Source organism: Mercenaria mercenaria, chromosome 8 (assembly GCF_021730395.1).
Source record: "Mercenaria mercenaria strain notata chromosome 8, MADL_Memer_1, whole genome shotgun sequence".
NCBI classification, from domain to species: Eukaryota; Metazoa; Mollusca; class Bivalvia; order Venerida; family Veneridae; genus Mercenaria; species Mercenaria mercenaria.
The window spans coordinates 13,073,936-13,101,733 of NC_069368.1; the positions used below are offsets into that span (position 1 = coordinate 13,073,936).

Here is a 27,798-nt window from a genome sequence, read left to right on the forward strand (position 1 = left end):
TGTAAAGTTTCAACAGTCTAGGTCAAGTGTTTCTTAAGTTATTGATCGGAAATGGTTTTCCATGTTCAGACTCCTGTGACCTTGACCTTTATTAGAGTGACTCTAAAATCAATAGAGGTCGTCTACTCTGCAAGACCAATCATCCTATGAAGTTCCAACATTCTGTGTCAAGTTGTTCTGAGTTTATTGATCGGAAATGGTTTTCCATGTTCAGGCTCCTGTGACCTTGACCTTTATTAGAGTGATTCCAAAATCAATAAAAGTCATCTGCTCCGCAAGACCAATCATCCTATGAAGTTTCAACATTCTGGGCCAAGTGGTTCTGAGTTTATTGATCGGAAATGGTTTTCCATGGTCAGGCCCCTGTAACCTTGACCTTTATTTGAGTGTCCCCAAAGTCAATACGGGTCATCTACTCTGCATGATCAATCATTCTTTGAAGTTTCAAAATTCTGGGTTAAGTGGTTCTCAAGTTTTTGATCGGAAATGGGTTTTCCATATTCAGGCCCCTGTGACCTTGACCTTTGATGGAGTAACACCAAAAACTATAGGGGGTCTACTCCATAAGCCCTGTCGCCCTATGAAGTTTGAAGGTTCTAAGTCAAATGGTTCTCCAGTTATTGATCGGAAATGAAGTGTGGCGGATGGACGGAAGGACGGATGGACAGGGCAAAAACAATATGTCTCCCAATTCTGCAACTCTTTAGTCTATGAACTTCGAACGTCTTCTTTTTAATAATGTATCCGCCCTGACAGTGTAGCTGCAATAACTTCCTCATCAAGGTAGTGGAATAAATTATTAGTTGATTACTCGGTGTATCTCATTAATCGCTGGATACCGAATTAATTCTCTGTCATCCATCTTCATATTTATTCGTAAGCAGACGTGAGCTTTGATTGGTGCTATTTATAGAACTTGTTTCTGATTGGTCCAAAGCACTTAGTATTTTACAACACAAATAGTTGGTTCCCTTTAACTATTGTATATAATATTATGTGTGACCTAAATCATCATTCATCAAGGCAATCATTCTGAACAATATTCATGAAGATCAATTGAAAAATACAGCCTCTATCGCATACACAAGGTTTTTCTTTGATTTGACCTAGTGACCTAGTTTTGACCACAGATGACCCATTTTCGAACTTGGTCTTGATTTCATCAAGGTAATTATTTTGACCAAATTACATATAGATCAGTTGACAAATATGGAGTTATTCGACAGCCGAGCTTCATTACCAATAAGTTGTGCAAATCAATCGTTTTGTGATAACATCTTAATGAATCTAAGAACATGAAAATGTAGTAAGAAGTTACTATTTTTTTTAATTTAATTTTGGAACACTAACCAAGACTGAAGTTTGGATAATGTTCGTACTTTTGGCAAGGAAGCATGTAGAATTTGCTGACAAACAAAAACAGAAAGCTTACAAGCGTCATTTATACAAGAGAGATAAACCATACGTACACATAACAAGATCTCTTTATGGTTATTCCATTTAGTTAGTGCCGCTACTTGTAGTGTAAAGTGGAGAATACCCGTTGAGATATAAAATGTGAACTAAATATATCATTATTCTTAATTGATATTATCATAAGTTTGTACGAAGTTTATCACAAGTTCCTAATAATTTATTTTTGCCGGGCGCTGCGATTGCAATAACGGCAGTTATTTTGCTTATACAAGAAAGATAAATCGTGCATACAGATATCTATACGTTTATTCCTTAGACAGTGCGTAATTATTGAAGAAAACTGTTGAGATACATTTACTATAGTTTTAAACTGATATAATCGTAAATTTATCTCAAAATCATAATAGTTTAATTAGCTCTTTTTTGACAAAGATAAAGTCAGCCCGCCCGCTTAGCTCAGTAGGTAGAGCGTTGGTCTACGGATCGCGGGGTCGCGAGTTAGATTCTCGGGCAGGGCGTATCTTCTCCGTCACTATTTGATAACCGGCATTGTGTCTGAAATCATTAGTCCTCCACCTCTGATTCGTGTGGGAAAACTGGCAGTTACTTGTGGAGAACATGTTTATACTGGTTAGGTTAACTGCCCGCCGTTACAAGACTGAAATACTGTTGAAAAAAAAAAGTATTTTATGTTATCAGATTTTTCTTACTGAACAAACAAAAGTTTTTCCTTTTATCTTGTCGACCATAATTAAACAGTGTTTGTTTACAAAATACCATTGACAATGATTGTTCACGTTTTTACTGGCGACTGATTTTCAGTCTAAAGACCTGCTCAAGACCTACCTTTTAACCTTTATTGCCACTGAAAAAGCATGAAAATCCTGACTATGAACAGTGACGCCTGTCAAAATAGAGTTTATTTTATATAAAATTTGCGTGTTAAAGTGTGGCGCGTGGTCGTTATCTGTTACCTATTGTAATCATGGATTGCATACACACAATATAATTTGAATAGCCGTGAAGCTTGGCTTTAAGAATTTTGAATCGGTAGCAGTAAATTTACTTTTGAAAATAACCCTAGGTGCAGTGTTACTGATTATGGCTTATGCAAACAAGATTTATTTAAGTGTATTGAATAATTTGAGATCGTTGAGCCAAATGATTTGTCGGACCATGGTCTCCGATCATATTCATTTTGTTTGAATGGCACAAAAATACACTATTAGATGGTAACTGTGAGGAATGTGAAAGTATCAATTCAAAATATGTGTGGAAATCTTATTTGAATGAGCATTTCCTTGAACAATTAGAGAGTACTGATATTACAGAAAAAATCGCAGTCATAACCATTTCATCCTAAAATCCTCATGAAGAATATACATGCTCGGGTCAGACTAGGGGAGTGCTAGTAATGCCAATATTAAGCTATTGCAGTAAAGTATGTGGTTTCGCAAACGATTTATCTTTAGAAAGAGTCTATTTACAATTTTGTAAAAATCTTTTAGGTGTACAATAACACAAAAGGATTTTGTATATGGTAAATTGGATAGAACATCTGTGAAAGTTACACATAGTTATAAAATTATTAAATATTGGTTGAAAATTGTACAAACACCAGAAAACAAATATATTAGTATGCTATGTAATATGTTAAAAGCCGATTTTGAAAGTGATCACCGAAATATGAATTGGTGTTCTATGGTTAAAATGTACTACGTACGCTTGGGTTTTATGAAGCATGGTTGGAGCAAAATGTTGGTAATGATCATTTATTTTTATATTAGTTAAACAAAGATTAACATATAAAGTTATTCAAAACTGGCATAGCAAATAAAATTATTCTAGTAGAGCTTTGTCTTACAAACATATTGAGTCTTTCAATTTTCAAACATTTAGACAGATCAAGTCTGAAAATAGAATTGTGATAAAGAAGTTCACAATGCATTTACTGTTAGAAAGGAATATTTGTTTAGACATTAGGGCTAGAAATTGATGTACACAAGTATATATTTATATAACTTGTAAGTTACATAATTGTTTTACATGTTTTGTTAGTATGGAAATATTACTCCGGTTACAAAGACTTAGTCACAATGTTTTAAATATACGTTATTGCTTCATTGTGTTTGTGATTAATTATACGTATGAGAATAGCCAACATGTGAACCTTTTGAATTTCGTTTTCGATAAAGGTCGACTGTGATGTGGAGTACTGTTCCCAGCTAATACGCTAAATACACTTCTTGCCTCGTTTCAGAATTACATATTTTCCCGTTCCTTTTGATCTAATTATTTTCTAAAAGCCTTAATAATGTTTTAGTATATAATATTTTGTTATTGATATGAATGTAACCTTCTCCAAAATGCAATGTATGATATATATGTATTTGCAATTTTCACTACTCGTCATACATGTATTGGACTGTTGTCCTTATGGGCCTAATGGATTTAATAAATAAACTTGAAACATATCTAACAATAGAGTGGTACATAAATCTAACAATCTTGGTGATCATAATAATGATACTTAACTAGGGGTAATAGCTTTAAAAATAAGATTTATTCAAACAACGGTTCCCATAGTCAGGGTAATCCACCTGGTCGTGGTTGAGCTGGTAACAGAGATTTTCAGCTTACTTCGACGCGTACTGCGGACCACGGACTGCGAACTTACTATAGGGGTTTTCTCAAACTGTATATACATTTTTTATACAAAACTGAACAGCGGCATATTTAGCATGTAATACTATCCGAGAAAAGACAGTTATAAGATTTATTAATATCCTTTGTAATGTATATTTGAATTACCGATTTACATGTATTTTGTCTTACAAGCATTCTTAACAGCTTGGGCGCATTTAAAAAAAAATATCCTTTTATCTTTTATAGTCAATTTCGTGAGGTTCTAGCCAGTATTCGCTAGCAGTGAAAATGGCTGATTATTCAACGATCAACATACCTTTTATTCAAGGATTTGAACCAATGACCACCTGGTAAGGAGACAGACCCTCTTCCCCTGTGCCGCAAGAGGTTCGCCTGTTATAAATCAGGGAATCAAAACAACATATGTTACAAGTTAGTTGAATATCTGGCATCAAAGAATGTATATAGTGATTTTGGAAACATAGTTTCGTATTATTGCACTCGGGTCGCTGAAATGCTATTGTACAACGCACAATTTTGAATATCCGCGTGACAGTTTAATGCACCGCGGTGAAAAGTGTCTTATTTGGTATAATACATGTATATTCTGAACTATTTCACACCCTACAAATTCATTTCAATACGGTACTGAATTAATTCAGTTTTCCCGGTCACGTTATCAGGATATAAAAGATGGCTACATTGTAATTTTTTAAACCAATATATACCGTGAGTTTTCATGAGTTTAAATCTTTGTCCAAGTTCCCCAAAGCCGAGTAGTTAACATACCATTTGTATGCATGTGTTCGAAAAGGTACCCGACTAAAAAGGCTTTGTCAATAATGATAAAGGCTAGTCTCGACTATAAAGCTGGTTATATCAAATGACCACACAGATTTGCTCAAATGGTGTCAAAAATATAATTTCGTTGACAATTCTATGCATGTACTGGCCATACAACAGTTTTTGAATATGATCTGAACTTAGATCGACATTTTGACAGCCAGTTTTAATAGTACTTAAAGATTAAATTCCTGTTGAAACTGATAATCCATATTGAGTAGTCACTTTAAGATAGCAAATTTAAAACAACTTTTAACATGCAGTTCTGATATCAGGTTATGTAAACATGAAGAGGCTATTTCCTTTGTTTATTTCCAAACATGCTGATACACGATTCATTCAGGATGTTTTAGCTAAAATACGGTTATTTATTGGGTCTCCTTTCGACGGGGTTGAAAGATACATGTATGAACTTCCTGTATGTTTAGACAAAGTGTTGAACTAAATCATTCAAGATATTTCAATAAAACTTCTATTTTATCGAACAGTAGATACAATTATCAAAATTATTGAAAAACAATTAACTCTTTCGTACAGAAGTCTACGAGAACACGGTATTTATACTGTGCAACAAAAATTAAACGGACTTTCATTTCATTCAGAATGTTTTTTTGTTTTTTTTTTTTGTTGTTTTTTTTTTTTTTCACAATAATATTTTTTACCGCATTTTTACTTATATTGTTGTTAGGAAAAACTAGTCTCGGAATTGTATTGACGGACACATATTAAAACCAGGAATCGCCGTTATCTTCAAATCCATGTTTCAAGTTATATTTTTAATGCATGAACATATTAAGGTAAGGTATTATAGTAAAGTGGGTTCGAAACTTCGCATGTCATGTCGTTCGATTCGCGCGGAGGTTAAGTAACGCTAGAAATGTCTAAAAATATAAAAACGAAATTTTAAAGCATACGGAGAATTGAAGATCCTGCTTAACGCAAGTAAAATGCGACAGAGTATTTAGATCACATCTGAATATTGCGATTACGTATTTTAAATGTAGCCTGTTCACTGTCCATAAATTATATTTTCAAACGTAGGTATTGCATAATAGCAGATAATTATATCACAATACACTAATTTGTACAGTGAAGGCAAAAGTTACTACACATATAGGTAAAAGAATCATATATACTCTAAGTATGTTTTCTTTTTTGCGAACCTTTAAACATTTTGAGAAAACCCCTACTGTAAGTACGCAGTCCGCTGTCCGCAGTCCGCGTCAAAGTAAGTTGAAAATCTCTAACAGGCAGGACGTGGACGTGGCAGTAGCGGACGTGATAGTGGAGCTGATAATCAGGGGTGGCAACAGCAAGGAAGTCAGAGGAGGGGCGGTGCTCGGGGATGGAAGGGACATTAAATAAGAACAGCCTTTTGGAATGTGCATGGTTGGAGCAGTAATAGCTCAAGTGATAATTTTATCCTTAGAGATCTTTAAATCTTAACATTATTGGTACTGCAGAATCACATTTATTAAATTCTGAATATACATGATGTACTTAATTTTACATGGTTTGGTAATAACCTTAAGACAATTCATGTAAATGTTAAAAAGGGTTCTGGAGGAGTTGATGTTTTAATACGAAATTCCATTTTACATCGTTTTAATGTGTCGGTAATGAATGACCCTTGTGAAGATATATTTTGGTTAAAGCTCACACATAAATCCTATGATATTTGTCTCTTGACTTGTGTATGTTATCTCTCTCCCCCCCACCCCATCCCACCCACGAAAATTCTTCAAAGCAGGTGGACCCTAATGTATTTTATGACACTTTGTTGATACACTTGTACGAGTACTAGAGTCTTGGGCTACCATTTATTTGCGGTGATTTTGTCAGCTGCCGTGGAGATTTGGAAGGTTACATAGCAGGTGAAGACAATATTGTTGAGAGAGAGAGAGAGGTTGTTGATTTTAAAACAAATACGTATGGTGAATTACTAATAGTTTTTTAAATAAAAAGTAATTGTTGCATTTTAAATGGTCGGAATACAGTTTGTAATGGTTTAACGTCTGTATCAACTAAGAGGTGCACAGCTGTAGATTATTGTATTATACCCCATGAAAATTTGTCATTGTTCAACCAATTCTATGTACACAGGGTTCTTTTGTATCTAATTGTATCAGTTCTTCTAATATTTCTGATCACGTCACAAGATTTTAATATGGGAACTACATCTGGTTGCCAGTTCTTCAGATAATGAGAAAAATTTAAGCTGTCCAACAGTGGACACGTTTGATTGTTCAAATGCTGATCAAGAGGTTGACGGGCAAATTAACAATTGTATCTCTGAAATAGAACAAGGATATTGAACCCAAACTGATATTAACACAGCTTTTGAAGATCAGCTTTGAAAAAATTGCGACGAAAAAAAATACATTAATTGTTAAAATTAATTTCATATTGTATTTCGCACAACTTTCAACTACTGTTGCTGCTATAACTTCCAACAGTAGCAGCAGTAATAGTACTGTTGTTGCTAAAACTGCCGACAGTAACAGCAGTAATATTGTTGTTGTTGCTAAAACTGCCAACAGTAACAGCAGTAAATCTGTTGTTACTTATATAACTTTACAACAGAAATGGCAGTAATACTGCTGCTACTGCTATAACTTCCAGCAGTAGTAGCAGTAATACTGCTGTTATTTCTCTACTGCTAACTTCACGATTACACTTTTGTTGCTAAATATTGATGATGTGACAGTTCAGTTCTGTCCTTTTTAAACGTTTTTTCCTCCTGTATAGCTTCGATCACTGGCATGTCTTTAGATTCATAGCTGAGTTTCTCTCGGAAACGGGTTAAGTTTTCTTGTGCGAATATTCCATCGCCTATGCTTTTACGTGCTGTGTACACCTTTTGCCTGACCTTGGATCCGTAAACTTGACAATGACCGTAAGATTTGTAATTCCCTTGTGCTTGCCTAGCCTTTGACACTTATCCATGTCATAACTCGTCAGTTCGATACCCACGTCGCTAGCACGCTTTGTTACTTTAGCTTCAACAACCTCCGATGCATTGTGAGTTTGGATTTGTTTACGTACAGCTGCGGTATATAATACGGTATATAATGTCCTGAAAGCGCAAATCGTATTACGCGAACTTTTAAAAAATTACATTTTTTAGCGATTTTTTTTATAAGGATAATGATGACAGATCATTTGTTTGTTGATAAAAACTTATAAAAGGGACCTCAAAATTACGTAATTGTAGGTCCGGTAACCGAACATTTAGCCCGCCCACTAGAGGTTTTCTTTGCGTCATTTAAGTTATTTGCTCATAACTTATGAATTGCGTATTTTTCAATGAAATTATTGTACTTATGTGAAAATTAACATCAGATCAATATTTGTCTTAAAAGTGCTGCTGATTATAGAGGTAATTACTGTCTTTTTCAATGTTGAATATTGTGCATTAGGTGTGCCGATACAAATATTGACAAACAGATCGCAAACATGAACTGTTGTGTTACACTATTCATAAACAAATTGATCAAAAAATGCCTAGGGAAAGGCTAGGCTTGTAGTAAACGGTCGGATAGGACACATACCTAGACACTTATACATCATTCACATTTCTTATTAGGCACAGTGCAATTGGGTGCAGGACATTACGTACCCAAGCCAAACTGTATCCAGATGTATGTTGTCAAATAGTTGGACCTCTAAGTTTCAGACTGGGTTCTGAAACATTGGAAGGAACAGAAACAGATGTTTGATAGCTGCCGGCGAGTGTTAAATCTTATCCCTGGGTATAATTTGTTGGGTTTAAGGTCGCACTGACACAATTATAGGTCATATGGTGTTTTTCCAGCTTTTCATGGTGGAGGAAGACCGAAGATGCCCCTCCGTGCATTATTTTATCACGAGCAGGCACATGGGTAGAATCACCGACCTTCCGTAAGCCAGCTGGATGGCTTCCTCACATGAAGAATTCAACGCCCCAAGTGAGGCTCAAACCCACATCCATGAGAGGCTTCCTGGGTATAAGATCTGAAAGTCAATGTGGTTAATGTAGGGATTAAGATCCTTCCTATCTGTTGTTTTATCACAAGGTATTAATTTCAGTCAGTGTTTTCCATCTGACAGCTATGTCTTAACTCATTTAATGTGTAAGAATTATTGCAGTCTTTATGGAGGATAGTATTGGTCCCTTCCAAAAAAATGTTACCTGTAATTTACTGTAATTTTGCTGAATTACAAAGGCAAAGTTTTTTCTCAAGCAGCTACGACAAGCCCCAAGGTTCATCTTGAAATAAACAATACCAAGGTCACAGATATTTTTAAAAGTGACAGCTTCACTGAACAAGAGCTGTCCGTAAACAGCGTACTTCACTATTTGGCGATTTGACAGTAAAATGAATTTATGTCTCAATAGACCTCTACTTTAAAAGGAAGACACGCCAAAATATAGAAAGACCCTACTACTCAGAGAGATTAAAAGTCGAGTATGGAAGGGGTACTGACATTCTTTATTTTGATGGAACTAAATTATATCAGGAAAAACAATTTCTATTTATTTTTATTCATTTTTTTTAAATTTCATTTATCTATTTTATTTATCATCATAGCAGATGATGATGATAAAGATACTTTATCAGATGACCTTGGGTGTAATGGGCCCAGCCCCTGCACAGACTTTCTTTGTATGCTGGACAATATGTGAACTTACAATAAGGTATAAGCAATAGTAACAAAGATATGACAGAAAAACGAAGGCCCAAAGACTTTAACCTTAAAAATAACTTAAAATACAACACCTTGGTGACCTTGACCTTGGGTATAATAGACCCAGTCCCTGCTATACTTTGTTTGTATGCTGAACAATGTTAATGTGAAGTTACAATAAAATATAAGCAATAATAACAAAGAAAAACAAAGGCTGCCGAAAAACTTTAACCAAGAAAGCTCACGCCGACGCCGACGCCGACGCCGACACCGACACCGACGCCGGGGCGAGTAGAATAGCACCCCCATTCTCCGAAGAGTGGAGCTAAAAGGTTGTTGCGGTTGGAGGTAAGTCCCGGAATATCTGAAACCTCAATACAAAAATTATTATTAAATGCTTTTAAAAGTATCATTAAAGTACAAGTTTGATAGTTAATGTTTGAAAGTCTGAACATTGTTACTGTATTATATATGAATACAGAGTCTTCTTCGGCAAATGAGGTTTAAGTGTAAGCTAACTTCTGTTGAATTCGATACTTTATGCTTAAATCCTATAAAACATGAATGGTGATTTTATTTCTAGATGGATTGTAATGAAATTTCATTGCTGTTTTTTTTAATACGACAGCACCGAATTCCAAAGTTAGCTAAACTTCAAAGAAAAGATACATTTCAACATCTTCCACGTGCCAGAACTTTGGATACCTTGGCCTTGAAATTGACATCATCAAGATAATAACAGTTTTAAAAAGACCTTCAAAACATGTTCCATCCTAGACGGTGGGAAGTTTATAAAAACTGACTAGAAAATGATATGGACATGTGTACTAATGACTGAATTTCGATAAAAATCAATGCAAATATGTAATAAGGTACAGTTACCTGCCCTTCGTTACCCAACTAAAGGAAGTGTATCCGAGAGAAAAGATCCGGACGACTGAACCGCCACGCAGTGGTTTGTTGGTCAACAAACCAGCAAAGCACTACGGTCAGACAAATATGAGCACTTGGTGTAGGAGTCATGTCTTAATGACCTTAGCAATATTTGTAGAAAATGGAATTCCGTTTATTACGAAAAACAATTATCTCAACAAAAAATGTCATAATATAAATATTTTTGCTTTCTCTTGTTTAATTCATATAAAATATTAAAAGAGTAATTAGATTTTTTCTTATCTACAGCTCTTTGTACATCTGACTAAAATCATTTTCTCAGTAAACATTTATTTGCAATGCTTTAAAGACGAAACTTGGTCTGGTTTTATATTGACAGTACATATAGCAATTTGCAATTTAAATGTAATTCCATATTTCACAACGGACTTAGACCTTGAAACGTGCATTTTTGTATGAATTGCTTCAATAATCTTTAATGATAATAGCAATCGCATACTCGTGTCATAATTATTATTGATCAGTTAACAAAGTTAGAATTTCATATGATTCATTTGTACCTACCAGCATTTTGCATTAGTGGCATTTTTTTTCTAAATATAACTAGTTCTCATTTTTTTTCTGATTGGCAGTAAGCGTTTTTTCGTGCAACCGAAACTAAAAGTAAATCACTTACTGAGAAAGATCGATATACCCAAACGTACCGAATATTGCCCGGGAGAATTTTTTATCCTAGCTTCATGCAAAATAAAGGCAAAAATCAAGGGGTCAGATAAATTTTGCTTTATCTGGTCAGTGACTAGATAAAGCTTGGCGGACTACTTTTTGGATTTGTTTTAAAAGGACGCCATCTTGTTTTTGAGAATAACTGCTAAAAGGTTATAACACACTAAATAGCCACCACTATATATTCTATATAAAATGACAAGTTTTCACAATGCTGCAATACACACCTAGACCCATTTTAAATTTCTTTAGCTTACATTTTCTTGTAGATCTCCCTTTGAAAATGAATGCAATTTGTAAAGAAATAAAGATAAACAATTGCTGAAAACTGTGTTCCACCTTGTTATGCGAAATTTCACCACTCGCACGCTATTGCAAATGCATCAAAACGAACATGTGTAACTGTTCTTTGAAAATGGTGAGTTTTTAAAGGCGTTTAACTGTCCGAAAGTGGAGCCCCTTTAGGCAGCCCTTTTCCGGAATTCAATGTTTATATCAGTATACTGACACTTGTTTTGTAAAGTAATATACATGTTTTACATGTTGTTCAATTTTCATGTCAAACAACTCTTTCTTTCTATGATTTGGTGTTGTTTGATTTTTGTTTCTCAAGGCCTCCATCGAAACCTTAAGCCGTTAAATTTGGCTGAATCACATATAATCATTAAACGCTGTTTTTTCAAAAAACCCGTAAGATATTACATCAAATATACCACCAGCAAGTGCGGAATAGACAACCACACTGACAAAAACTTATAATTATGCAACTGTGATAAAATATAGAACAAAATTAGTGTTTAGTGAATTTTTTTTTGTTAAAAAAAAAGCTTATTTTTCAGTAAAAAATGGGAAAATTGTCTTTTTTTTTCATCTCAAATGCAATAATACTGCATATTTTTGCATTCTATAGCTAAAGTCATATCTCATGGCCATGGTATTCAAGTTCTCTCCAACTATTCATGTCAAAATGTAACTAAAAAGGTGTTGATACTGCACACCTGGTCTCTGCTCAAATGGAATGAAATGGTATCTAAGGATATTACTAAAGATCTTCAGATTTCACACCACACAGGTGATGGAGATTCTAAAGGTCATTCTGATGTAGACAAAGGTCAAGGAACTAAAACTGTGCACTTGAAAGATGTGAGGCACCTAGCAAATTCTCTAAAAAGGCAAATTAACCGGGCACCATTTAGTGACAAAATGTTCCGTGGTAAACAGAAGTCTAATCTAAAAACAGATTTGTTCTATCTATTAAATCTAGGTGTGTTTCAGAGCTATCAAGTGCACATAAGAAGTACAAAAGCAATTTGAAAGTAATAAACCATAAAATGCCTAATATAATTTCAGAAATAGTACTATGTTTCAAAGGTTACTGTGGTACCTCATGTTCTAAATACAGCTTGGTTTGTTCTGGCAACTACAGAAAAGCAAAAAACTATATGCTAGACAATGTCAGGCTTAAAATGACTGATGATGATGAGACTTTACTCAGGAAATGTATTGAAATTCTCCTTGGTCCAGAAAGCATAGAAAGAAACTAAATTTTTAACATCTACACAGAAATGTGAAGCAGTGAACAGATCCTACAATGCATGCTTGCCCAAAAATGTTACATTTCTCCGCAACTGCCATGGCCGTATCCATGGCCAGATTCTAAGACTAAATCATGGGCTTGCTGACACTGTTATCCTTAAAGCTAGGGTAAATGGTGTAAAACTGTCACATGGCTCTTCTGTTATCAGACACCTTTTAAGAACATAGTACTACGACAAGTTGCGTAAAACTACTAGGTACATATCGCGAGCAAGACGCAGTCGTTTTGCATCACGCCAGTATAGGTACAAATTACATACAGATTTACACTATTCAAAGGGTCTCACTGACCCCAAGCCTGAATTTTCTAGCACCCCACACCTAAAAGATCATGCTTATGCATAGAGTGTGATATTAGGATGAAATAAAGATGGTTATAAGTAAAATTATTGTGCTGCCTTGTGGCCAGCTGAGCCGGCACTGCACACATATAACAAGTTATATTAACCGCACAAATGTAAATAAGCCTTGTATAAGTTGTGTATATAATAGTGCTATATTTATCAAAAATATTATACAAAAATAGTAAACTACTGTATACCATAGAATACAGTCCTTGAAAGAAAACTCCCTAAACTTATGGCCTGAGCATTGGTCCCCACATTTCTGCTCAAATGTTTCGGGTTAACACAAAGAGAAAAATGGCATATATGCGACACGTGTAGGCCTTCGGGTATTTTTAAAATATTTCAAGTGGCCTGACACATAAGTCTGTGCTCATAATATTGTTTTCTGACAGTTTCTCCAGGCAGTTTTGTGGTTATTTTTTCATAGCTAGGATTTTTATTTACTGTCGTACAACCAAGCCATTTCCGACACCCTTTTTCCCCCACCGGTATAGAATTATCATTTATTTTTTGCTTAATTTTTTCAAAAATCAATTGTCTGGGTTGATGTGCAATGTTTACAAATTTTTTTTTATTTGCAGACGACAGAAAATTTTAGTAATTCTACCGGGTGACAATTCTTATAGGTTATAACACACTAAATAGCCACCACTATATATTCTATATAAAATGACAAGTTTTCACAATGCTGCAATACACACCTAGACCCATTTTAAATTTCTTTAGCTTACATTTTCTTGTAGATCAACATTAATACTGTAAAAATATCCAAAGAAAAGTAGGGGTCATGTTTGATGCAAGAAAAATATTTCTGGTCAAACGGACACACCGTAATTTTTACACTGAAATGACAATCACAATTTAGGGTAGGGGTGTATGAATAAATTTCACATGTTAAATCAGTTTGGAGTCTTTTTTCAACATGCAAATGCTACCAGTATGTCAAGTATAGGCATGCAATATGATTTCAACCAATATATAGCAATGATTTCAAGGAAAATCCTTCTTACAGCAAAAAAAAAACTGAGAACTATTTGAATCCGCCATTATGCGACTACCATTTTTTCATAGGTGCTCAGGCTATTTAGTGTCTGTATGCCAAAAGACATATTTAGGACGGATTACACCAAACCGGAAGTGACTACTCAGTGTTACATGTGAAGTAGTCCAAAATGTAGTTCCATGCTATGGATGAAATCTGGTATAATGAGTGACATGAGGAGGTGACAGTTAAATTTTTGGCTTATGTTTATTGCTTATAGTATTGAGAATAGATCTAGACCATTTTCATTGTAAATTTCTTGGAATAAGTTTTATTCTTTGCGAAAAATGTCTACCTACGCGTAACTGCTAAACGGCTGTTTTCATGGGGGCATTTTTAAAGGGTGATGTTTCTCAGAACAGATTATTTTTCTTATATTCATATTCATAACATGTCAATATTTTTCTATTTTTGATAAGAAGACATGTTATACTAAATGACCATATATGGTTTTCATATCATTGAAATGCTCTAAAGTGCTGAAAATGAGGTCTGAATGTTTTGTTATTAATATGAAATAAATAAGGACTTGAATTGGTAGAGTGTAACCTTTATGCAATTATTTTCATAAACACGCTTTTATTAGGTACGTGAGACCATGTCACAAATATGTTTTACGTGTATTTTAACAAAACCGTATTAATGCAATTATACTTTTCAAAAGTTTTACACGGAAACGTGGAAGACGGAAAGTGATCTGAATAGCGTTTGTTCAGAATTTGTTTTGTTCTGTCAGCCATATCTAGTAATAATTGCATCGATTGAGTTGTGAAATGAGAAAAATCCGGAAAACGGTATCCCTATTTTCATAGGGCAACGAACGACTGTGCGTCGAAATATAGTCTCGTTAGAGTCGTTTTTGGGGTGCAAGATTGGGACAAAACAGGCATTTTCAACTGAACTTAGGACAAAACTTCACTTGGCAGCAAATGAAAATTATTCTTTAATGTTCAGCAGAACAGAGAAGCCGGACACAAAGCAAAACAAGGTTAGCCTTTGTTTTTCGGCTCTTATTTTATAATATTTTTATTTTAAAGACCTGTTTGTGTAAATTTATGGTGGGGCGTATTAATTTCTGTGCAAGACAGACTCAGATCTAGTTGGTGGTAAATTTTGAATTTTAATCAAAAAATGATTTTAGATCAGAAGGTAGGATAATAGAACATTAGATTACTGTCTTATAAATTTAAATTTATTAAGTTCGTCTACGAAAAAATAAAAGTCTCGGCAGAGCCTAGACTTTTATATTTTCTCCGACTCACTTAATAAATTTACATTTATAAGACAGTAACCTAATATTCTCTATTTTCTGATCTTTATTTGGATTTGCAGTAAGTGGTTATTTCGTGCAACCAAAACTAAAACTCAATCAATTTCTGATATATTCTATTTATAGAAAAATCAATACACCACAAACGTATGGAGTACCGAATATTTCCCTGAAGAAATTATAAAACATCAGTCTCGAGTAAATATACTTAAGTTAATCTTATTGTAATTTACCTCACTATCTCAACTTTACCTTACTAGCTCACCGTGAAACTTTCATTGTGAGCTACTAGTGCTAGTATTAGTTCTAGTGTCGGTAGTCCTTGCGTCAACATTAACTTATATATGAAAACCTACATAAAATTATCATTATATATTACGAATTTTTTGCCATTATAGAGATTATTTCAGTCAAGTAATTTATTACACAGTAAGCGTTGATTAAAGACATGTATGTTATTAATCATATCTTACCTGAAAAGCCTGCTTTATTCTTATTTTTGTCAGAAAAGAAACAGTATTTCCAGTCTATTTCCACACATAATACAAATATAAAACTTGTTCCTTACATTTAAAAATGTCTATTTTCTTCCATTTTATTTATCTTTTTCATATAATTGCTGTATATATTTTTCTCCTACTTGAATGACATCTACATACTTAAGGGTCGCGGCTCCATGTCACTGAAGTTTTAAGTATAATGCCGGAAATTATTACGTAACTATTATGCAAATGGCATGATAAAACACAAGTCACCTAGGCAATTAAGACCCTAACTTAATTCACTGCGAAAAAAGAGTTAATATACGGGAGTGTACGGGATCCCGTATATTACCCATATACGGGAAGAAATACGGGAAAACTAAAATACGGGCGTGTACGGGGCTTGTATATTTAAAAGTCCGTATACTAATAAAATACGGATTTCCGTATACTATGAAATACGGAATTCTTAGTATACGATACCCCGTATATTATTGAAATACGGGAAATTCTAAAAAGGGTTATTCTGATCGTATACAACACCGTATATTCCCGTATATGTCTGGTGTACGGGAATACATAAATCCGTATATTACGAAAATACGGGACGTATATTTCCCGTATATGTTTCATATACAACCCCGTATATTTCCCGTATATTCTGGATATACGGGATATGTATAGTTTGTATATTTCGAAAATACAGGGATTTTTAAATTTTTCCCGTATATTATACTTCGTATACAACTCCGTATATTTCCCGTATATGCCGGATATACGGGATTTAAATAATTTGTATATTTCCCGTATATTCTTTGTATACAACTCCGTATATTTCCCGTATATTCTGGATATACGGGGTATGTATAGTTTGTATATTTTGAAAATACAGGGATTAAATTTCCCGTATATTCTTCGTATACAACTCCGTATATTTCCCGTATATGCCGGAAATACGGGATTTAAATAATTTGTATATTTCGAAAATACGGGACGTATATGTCCGTATATGCTTAGTATATAACTCTGCATATTTCCCGTATATGCCGGAAATACGGGGTTTAAATAACTTATATATTCAAAATTACGGGATGCAATCAATATGTGTAGTGAAAATTATATTCTCCGGCCATTTCAAAGGTCAAACGTTTTGCATGTTTTCGAACTTGTACGTGTATGTAGAATGAATGCCAATATTGAAAGAAAGAAATGTTTAATACTAATATGACATGAACTGAAAAAGCATTCACGGACCAAAACAGGTATAAATTTAAAATCAAACATGAATGAATCCATCATTTCATCTAGCGCGTTCCCGATTTATTTTAACTTTTAAATCTAAATAGCCGATTGAGAAAGAAAAGGATTAATCAATTCATCCCTATTTATTTTAGTGATAAATACATCCGTTGATCATCGCCATTGTAAAAATCTAATGCAAGCATAAATTAACTTTTTTTCTGCACATTTCCAACGCTTGTGCATACAATGCAAATATTTATAGAAAAAAAGAGGAATAATCCATTTATATTTTGTACTGAAAAAGTATATAAGACATGTATTGATACTTTACTTATGAAATCAATTCTAATATTTTTACAGACGAAAAATAATCGATATAATGTGTCTGCGTCCAAAGATTCGAACAAACGCCTTTCATATGAAATATTTTACTTTTTCTGTGCGCACGTGTTAGCTACCACCTGCGTATGTGGTAATTCACACGTGTGCGGGTGATAACTATCACGTGCGCAAGTGACAGCACGTTATACTACCATGTGCCCATGTGATAACTAACACGTGCGCACGTGTTAGCTGATCAATGAAAAAGCGTGAAAGATCTGCAATTTTTCTAAATGGATGTCTTTCATAAGGAAGTGTTATTTATAGTTAGCTGTAATTTACGAAGTAAGTGTTTCTTGTTTATGAAAAAAGGCTGATATCTCGATTAGTTTCAACAACTGCGAACGTGATAGCTATCACATGCGAACGTGTTAGCTAAGATAGTTATTACGTGCGCACGTGTTAATCAGCACATTCGCACGTGGTATCTAACAAGTGCGAATGTGGTGCTAACACGTGTGCACGTGATAAATAAAATGTTTCCTATGTCCCCTCTATTCCACTGTAGTATACACTGTGGCAGACTATTTTATTTCTCGTGGATGTAGGGTCCTTTAGTATTGACCTAGCACATGTGAATATTTCGTATATTTCCATAAATTCATTTTCAATGTCCAAACATAAATAGCGATACAAATATTACATATATAATTCTTAGTTGATATTATACTATCGCATGTGCAGGTAGCTGGGCGGCAAAGCGTTTAGCTGCCAATATCAGGGTAGTGGGTTCGAGTTTTGGCCATACCTTTTCCCCTAAATTTATTTGCAAACTTTCCACTTATTTGTCAAACGCACCGTGATATTTATGGTCCATTTATTAAAAGTTATCATATTCACCCGTTGTAAAAAAAGTCAATTATCTAAAATATTCTAGACAAAAAGAAAGATACATTACCAGTCACAAGCGTACTAAAAAATAAATACTTTAAGAGAAAAAATAAAATTCATAAAGATAAAACAGGTAGCGATAACATCACATTACTTTACTTTAAAGCAATGATAACCGTGGTAACGTGGATAGCGTGACACTGATTGACTGTATAAAATACAAATATTGCTTAAAATTAACGAAAACGCTCGAAAAATATTGGCAAAGATTAATGAGTGTCTTTCATTAAATCAACTGATATAAGCATTTACACTGATTTACCCATCTCCACGAAAATAAACTGTACATATAATTTCTGCCGAACAGTTTTACTGCAACATTAATTGATAATAATTGTATGCATATTAACTGAATCAGATAGATAGCCCATGTACCCTAAGCCTGGTAACCCAGTCTGACAACACTTTCTTAAACATATGTTTCCTAAAACCTTGGGAAATTGACAATTTTTCCCGAGAAACTCGATGAAATGCAATTATACACAAAATATAGCGCCAGCCAGCCAACTCACTTTCCAATTTTTGGGATTCCTTTATTGATACAATTGATAAAATTAGGTTATCCAATACAGTTAAGAGAAATCAATACCCCCAAAAACTTGGTGTTAAAATTTATCAAATTTTTAAATTTTTGTTTTGACAACCTAAAAAAAGATTAAAACAGATGTTTAACAGGTTTGAAAACCCGTCACGGCGATCTCTCCTATATCCCGAAGCGATAACATCTGGCTCAAGTGACCGCACGCGATAATCTGTATTGCATATTTCAGAGGGAAAGGAAGTCACGAGTAAGTACTTATTTGATTTATATGTTTTAATTTTTAATAAACTGATTTTTTTTGTGACAAACCAGACCATGAATTATATTTCAATTAATCGGAAACACGGGTTGCTTTTTATTGCTTTAACAAATTCAGAAGCGTCAAAAAGGTCAGTTTAATTTTGTAATCTTAATATAAAAAAGAAATTCAGAATAGCCGTTAAGTAGTTCATTCATTCATTCATTCGATTGATCATTTCTTCACAACTAATCATTTAACTATTATTTCATTCATTCTTTCATCCGATAGTCTACAAGGATGTCAGTCACCAAATGTTGATGTTGCAAGTGTTTGAAATAAAAAAATATAGTGCAAAAATCATTTGATGAATACCATTGGGGTTAAACGAGATTAAAGTTAAAAGGACAAAAACAACTCCAGATAGAAGTTTTATTTCGTAGAAGCTAGGTAGCCGAGGCTAGCTTTAAGAATGAATAAGGCGGCACGCACGTTCATTCATCCGATTAAAACTGGAATCTCGGAAAAGCATTAATAAAGTTAATAATTACAATCTTTTATTTTTAGAAAATGGGTACCGGTAATCTGACAAAATAACGCTTTTTTCTAGATGGCACTTTTGGAAAAAATTACAACATCTCTTGCCTCTGTCTAGAGAGAAAATGTTTTTCTCTGCGAAAATATCAGTGTCAGTATGAAGAAATTAATACTATTACAGATTATTTTATCTCTACAGACTTTGTAAGTCTATGTAAGCGGTTGTCATGCGTATTTTTTTTCTCAAAGTATTATATAAAAAAAGGTTGATAATAATAACAATTTATATTATGTAGAATTTGATTATTAATCTGAAAGTTATAAGAATTTTATAGTGACCTAAAATACATACATACTATAGAACTTTTGCATTACCAATTTTTAGTAACATCTTTAAAACCGATAAAGCGGGAGAACAAATAATCCAATTTGTCGATTTCCGTACAAAGTGTTGTTGTTGTAACACGGGGGTGGGGGTTGGGTGAATCGATAACTAATAGCTTTGGTCATTATATTTTTTTATCTGATGCATTTACAGGCAAACGGTTTACTAACGATATACTTGAATGAAGTTTAAATCAATATTAAAGTGAAATGCGGAACAAGTCGAATATGTATATAATACTTTATTGTCAAAATAAAAGTAATATTTAGTAATATGAATATGGTATCTAACATATTTAAAATCGTTACATATTATACATCTAAAACAAACATTTACTTTCAGGACCATACATGTACAAACAATAAGTAATTGCTGAGCTTAGTCTGTTATTTTAAATCGATTTTCAACGGACCATTTTGACATTTTAACAAATTAAAGTTGACGATATTTCCGATTGACTGGTACTTTTTCAGTTCTCTGTTTTACGCCATTTTACAGCTGTAAATCTTCAAATATGACCACAAACGTCTTTTTTTCAGCAGGGCGCAAAATGATGTACTTAACAGGTTAACCATAAAACCATAAAATTTAAAGTACCTATCACTTGTAGTAAGTGGGTTATCATATATTATGCAGTTTTTGAAAAAAATAAATGACCGTATTGGGAATGTCGAAAAGCGATTAAATTCTCTTGAATTCCTGGAAAAAAAAGTTGAAAAATTTGAGCTCGAGGTGACAAAAATTTGGAATTATTTAACGGATCAAAATACAAAATGCAGTGAGAGGTTGACGAACGTAGAAGACAAGGCAGAAAGTACTGATTTTAATCTTGGTATTGTAAATTCAAAGGTGGAGGAGTTACAAAGTAAAAATAAACAATTAACTGAGGATTTGGCATACGTACAGTCCCAGTCAATGAGGAACAATCTCATATTTGGAAATATTGAAGAGGCCCGTCAGGGCGTAAACGAGAACACAGAGGACTTGTTACGAGAATTTTTAGTGGACAAAATGAACATTGCTAAAGAGTTTGTTGAGCAAATGAAGTTTGAACGGGTTCACAGAATGGGAGATAAAGGAAGGGGTGATAGGAAGATTGTTGCAAAGTTCACTTTATTCAAAGACAGAGAGCTGGTAAGAAAATCATGGAAATCGTTAGACAAATCAAAATACTTTGTACACGAGCAGTTCCCTAAGAGTGTTGTAGATAAGAGAAAGAAATTAATGCCAATGGTTAAGGAAGCGAGAAGAAACGGACACAGTGCGTGGATAGCTTACGATATATTATATATTGATGGAAAATCACAGAGGGTAGACGTTAAGTAGGGAATCAAGGGGATGATTTGAGTATTTTGTCTTGGAATATTAATGGTCTTAGTGATGTGAAAAAAGGGAGTAGAGATTTTGTTAATACTATAACGCAGTATGATATTGTGTTCTTATATGAAACGTGGGCCAATAAAAGTAGCAAAATCGATATCGATGGGTATGAGTCCTATAATTTTTATAGAAAATTTCAGCACCGGGTTCAAAAAGAAGTAGTGGAGGTGTTGCTGTCTATTTTAAAAATATACTTAGAAATGGTATTGAAATTGTGCGTAATCACTTGGATACTTTTTATTGAGCTGTGTAAGGATTTTCCTTTTGAAAAAGATGTGTTTCTTTGTGGGGTTATCTCTGGTGTGAAGATTCGCCTGCATATAATGTTTGTAATGTAGACTTATTCGATGTGATACAAAATGACATATTTGATTTTGAAAATGACGGTGCTGTGTACTTAGTTGGGGACTGGAACAGTCGTGTCGGAACTAGAAATGATTTCATTGTGTGTGATGTTTATAATGAACATTTGGATCATGATTTGTATTTTCCGGATATACCCATTGCACGGGCCTCCGCCGATAAAAATTGTAATAGTTTCGGTTGTAGACTACTTGATCTATGTAAATCTACTGGATTGCGCCTAGTTAACGGTCGTCTTGGTCATGATCATGATAACGGTGCATTCACGTTTTATTCAAGAAAAGGGTGCTCTGTAAAAGACTATTTATTGACAAAGGAATGTTTCTTTTCAAGCCTCGGTGATTTCAAGGTGCACGAACTAACGGAGTGGAGTGACCATTGTCCTATTTCTTTTAACTTATATTGTAATAAGTTTACAAATGGATATTCGGGCACAGAAAATGAAACATTTACTAAATATAAATGGTCAGGGGATTTAAAAAATGATTTTCGTTCAGGGCTTATAGGAAAATTGAGTGATTTTAATTCTTTGCTAAATGGTGTAAACTTAAATGACAGGACATCGATTGATAGCTTAATACTAGATTTTACGACTATAATACAGGGCGTAGCTAATCCATTGTTTTGTAAATCTGTTGAAAAGAATAATACAGGTTCCTTTTCAGATAACCGGTTAACAAATAGAAATAAGGAATGGTTTGATTACGAGTGCATTCAAGCAAGGCAACGTTATACTGATGCACTACATGTTTTTAATAGATGTAAAACTGAAGTAAACAGAGAAGAGTTATTTTTGTTAAAAGGTCGATATAAGAGTATTATTAAGAAAAAACGAAGAAGTTTTGAATTGAAAAAAATGTCGCGCATAGAGAAACTTAGATTTACAAACCCTAGAGAATTCTGGAAATATTTCAAAGATCAGAATAAAACCACCAATAATATATCAGTTGAGACATTTTTCAAGTATTTTTCTGAGTTAGAAAAGATATTGCTACCACAATAAACCAGGAAGCTGAGAATTTTGAAGCTAATAATGATTTTAATTCGTTTGAAAATGCGGATGAAATTTTAGACCGACCTATTATTGTTGATGAAATTTTGAATGCCGTAAAATCTTTAAAAACAAATAAATCTCCGGGAAACGATTTTTTGTTAAATGAGTATTTTATAGAATCTGTAGATATTTTAGCTTCACACCTTTGTGATATATTTAATTATATTCTTGATAGTGGATTTTTTCCTGAACAGTGGACTCAAGGTGTTATTATAACATTACATAAAAAGGTAATAAAGATACTGTTAATAATTATAGGGGAATTACATTAGTGAGTTGTATGTCAAAATTATTTACAACTGTTTTAAATAAAAGAATTATGGATTATTGTGAGGAAAATAATTTACTGTCAGACGCGCAATTTGGTTCAGAAAAGGAAAATCAACCATTGACGCATTGTTCACTTTGTTAACTGTAGTTCAGAAATATATAAATGAAAACAAGCGTTTATACTGTGTTTTTGTTGACCTGAAAAGGCTTTTGATTCTATTTATAGAAACGCCCTATGGCTGAAATTATATAGATGTGGTATAAGAGGTAAATTATTGCGGATTATTAGGGATATGTATGGAAAAGTGAAATCATGTGTAAAGTCATGTAATAGTTATTCTGATTTTTTTGAATGTGCTATAGGGTTGCGTCAAGGGGAGGTAATTTCACCTGTTTATTTTCCCTTTTTATTGATGACTTAGAGCTGTTTTTGGAACAGGATGTAAACTGTGGTCTTAAAATCAACGATATTGTTTTAATACTGTTACTTTTTGCAGATGATATGGTTATCCTTGGAAATTCAGTTAAAGAAATTAACGAAAGTTTAAAATTGTTGAATGTATATTGTAAAAAATGGAGTTTAGAAGTTAATGTAGAAAAGACTAAAGTAATGGTGTTTCGAAAACGAGGTGGAATATTACATAATGAGGAATTTTTGTATAATGGTAGTAAACTTGAAGTTGTAAATGATTTCAATTCCCCTTTGGTACGGTTTTTAACTATACAGGAAACTTTGCATTAAATCAAGAACATTTAGTTGGCAAGGCCTTGAAAGCATTAAATACTTTATTATATCATTGTTTTAAGTATAAACTTAAACCAAAACTACTTTGTCAGCTGTTTGATTCCTTTGTAGGGTCTATCTTAAATTATGCATCAGAAATTTGGGGTTGTAGTAAATCTAAAGAATAGAAAGAATCATCTTAAATTTTGCAAGAAAATACTTAACGTCAGAATGAATACCTCTAATGCAGCTGTTTATGGCGAACTTGCTCGTTACCCTTTGTACATTTCGAGATATGTTAATATTATGAAATATTGGTTTAAAATATTGAATACTGACAATATTATTCTAAATGAAGTGTATAAAATAGCATATATTGATTGTATTAATGGAAAACGTAACTGGGTGACAGATGTAAAAAAACTTTTATTTGATTATGGATTCAATTATGTCTGGGAATATCCTCAAAGTGTTTCTTGTGACATGTTTATAATGTTATTTAAACAACGTCTGGTTGACAGTTTCATTCAAAGATGGCATGCTGATAAGCAAAATAGTTCTGTGTTAAATCTTTACAATAATATAAAACCAGTATTTAAATGTGAAACGTATCTAGATATTTTACCATGCAACTTAAGACATTTCCTTAGTAGAATCCGAGTGTCTTCACACTCACTACGAATACATACTGGCAGATATGGTATAAACAGAATAGAAAGAAATGAGCGTTATTGTACTTATTGCAACACACGTGATATTGAAGATGAATTTCATTTTATAATTAAGTGTCCATGTTATTCTGATATAAGAAAAAAATACATTAAAAGTTATTATTATACAAGACCGAGTATGCAAAAATTTATTGATATGTTAATGTCTGATAATAGATCAATATTACTTAACTTGGCGAAATATATTAAACTAGCTCTTACTCATAGAATATCATTGTTACACAATTAATTACATTTCATCCTCTGTATTGCTTTCTTTTCATCTTTTGTTATTTAGATGCAGCAACTGTTATTATTTGATACTGTATTACTTTCATAGTCATAGTGACATAGGAATTGGCTGTAAATTTAAATTTGTATGTATTTATGATGATGTACATTGTACAAGTCGAAATAAAAAGATTCTTCTATTCTTCTAACTAACTTCTAACTAACTAACTAACATATTTTTATGACCCAGCTTGAAACAACACTGACCGGATATTTCTTATCCCCAGGCAATATTGTAATACACAATGAAATTTAAAGGGTGATTAAACATTTGACACAATTAAATTATCTTATTTTTAGTGTAACTGTATGCAATCTTGGGGTTAAAATAAATTTAAGAAATAACGCAATGTTTTAACGAATACTAAAAAAAGGCACTGGCCTCCAGATCGTCCGACAAGAACAGAAAAAAAATATATAATTGAGCCGTGCCATGAGAAAGCCAACATACTCTTAGTTTTCGACCAGCATGGATCGAGACCAATCTGCGCATCCGCGCAGTCTGCTCAGGATCCATGCTGCTCGCTAACAGTTTTTCTAATTCCAATAGGCTTTGAAAGCGAACAGCATGGCTCCTGACCAGACTGCAAAGATGCGCAGGCTGGTCTCGATACATGCTGGTCGCAAACCCACTATGTTGGTTTTCTCATGGCACGGCATTATATTTTTTTAGATATATGGATATTAATGGTGTATAATTATGCTACGTATACTGACAGACTATAATGTTGCGGAAACACATGAGAATTAGATGTTTTAACTAATTTTTACGATAAAAATTGTATATTTAACGCGCATTAAACACTAAACCCTCCCTTGCGTTATAATTGGTAACGACAGTGGAAAACGTCTTTATTGCCGCTGCGGTCAGGGTTCGTTTCCCGGCGCGACCACACGTCATTTTATTCGTCATAATTTTCACATCATTTAATAGATATAATTATCAGTATCCATGAATTGCAAGAGTCCATTTTTTATAACTTTTAATGCGTGCATTTTTTTTATTCCAGGTTGACACAAGAGTTGTTTACTGGAATCAGAAAACGGGACGACTATTTATTTTCACGATAGAGAATATACTTCTGTGTGAAGTTTCTACTAGTTTGATCAACAGATGCAGACAGACAGCCCGGATGAGCCATTCGTTCTCAGTGACATTCGTAACAACAGATAAAAGCTTATACTTATTGAGATCAGGAAACTGAATATTTCCATGTGGTTCATCATTTGTAACCTGCTTACATATCGTGTTCCAGTACAGAACCAACATGCGTCTTTTTAAAGTACATCTTCGGACATTAGGAGGGGTGTACTGCTCTTTTTAGAAGACGGCAAATCGAAAAGCCTATAGCGGTAATCAGCATTCATGGGAATAACGAAAACATGTACAGACAATAGTAAAAGAAGTGATACTCAACTGATTTGTTGAGTCAACCGCGCAGAATTAAATGTGCGAATTGCTAGTTTTTCAATCAGAAATGAACATATAATAATATAAAGAAATGCTTGATGTTATTGATTACTCACATTTTAATTCTGCTTATTTCATTTGGACAAGAAATGAAAATGATTTATAACCGTTTGAAAAACTGATTTAAAAAGTATTTAAGTTGAATAAAATCTGACATGTCTCCAATTAATAACAATATGATTTTTTTCTCATACCCTGTCTTTGTCTTGCTTTTTTCTAACATACCGTATTCTGCTGTAGGTATCACCGACATTCATTTTGTCATCTTTCAGTGTGTGCCCATATACAAAATCAGTTTACATAAAAGAAAAATACGGGATTTGTATACTATACATGCATATACGGGAAAAGTCTGGTAAATGTATCTTTTAGAAATACTGGTCCGCGAATTCCCCGAATACGAAAACCAAATTCAGTCTAAATGTGACACAAATATGGAATCTGTATTCTCTGCATATCTTTCATAAACGGGGAAAAACCTGGCCCGTATATCAAAAACTACAGGTTCGTATATCCCCGTATATCAGATGCAAATACATTCCGTATATGACACAAGTACGGGATCCGTATATTGCGTATACCATGCATATACGGGACTAGTCCGTAGCCCGTATAATAAAAAATACAGTTTCGTATTTTCCACGTATATGACACAAGTACGGGATCCGTATATTGCCTATACCATGCATATACGGGACTAGTCCGTAGCACGTATATCAAAAAGTACAGTTTCGTATATGCCCCGTATATGACAAAAGTACGGGATCCGTATACTTAGTATATCATGCGTATACGGAAAAAATCCGAAGCCCGTATATTAGAAAATACAAGTCCGTATATGCCCCGTATATTAGACGCAATCACAGTCCGTATATGACAAAAATACGGGATCCGTATACGGAAAAATCCGAAGCCCGTATATTAGAAAATACAAGTCCGTATATTCCCCGTATATTAGATGCAGTCACAGTCCGTATATGACAAAAATACGGGATCCGTATACTACGTATATTCGGAATATACAGGCTCGTATACGTGTTCCGTATATTCTAAAATACGGAAAGTATACGGGAAAAAAAGTCTCAAGACCCTTCGAATACATGAAAATGAAACTTATGTTAAAGCAAGACACGAATAAACACCATTTCTAGGGATTTTTTAGGAAATTTCGTATATTGCATATATACGGGAAATATACATTTATGTATATTCGGCGTATACGGGATCCCGTATATGCATGACAAATATACGGACTTCCCGTATACTAGATGTTCCGAATACGGGATCGTATATTAGGTCCGTATATTTGTAATATACATCCCGTATACGCCCGTATTTCCGAAATATACGGGACCGTACACTCCCGTATATTGACCCTTTTTTCGCAGTG

At 33.7% G+C, this 27,798-nt stretch overlaps 1 protein-coding gene across 1 annotated transcript in view; it reads left to right on the top strand.

Annotated features, from left to right (window-relative positions):
- The first annotated feature begins 1,369 nt into the window (after window positions 1-1,369).
- LOC123565497 (adhesion G-protein coupled receptor V1-like) overlaps window positions 1,370-27,798 on the top strand; it is a 66,200-nt gene continuing 39,771 nt past the window's right edge. Inside the window, exons 1-4 of the mRNA XM_053550337.1 lie at window positions 1,370-1,465; window positions 20,782-21,456; window positions 22,493-22,703; window positions 23,710-23,877. Of these exons, the coding sequence (XP_053406312.1) occupies window positions 1,370-1,465; window positions 20,782-21,456; window positions 22,493-22,703; window positions 23,710-23,877 (1,150 nt within the window). The remainder of the gene's footprint in view (window positions 1,466-20,781; window positions 21,457-22,492; window positions 22,704-23,709; window positions 23,878-27,798) is intronic.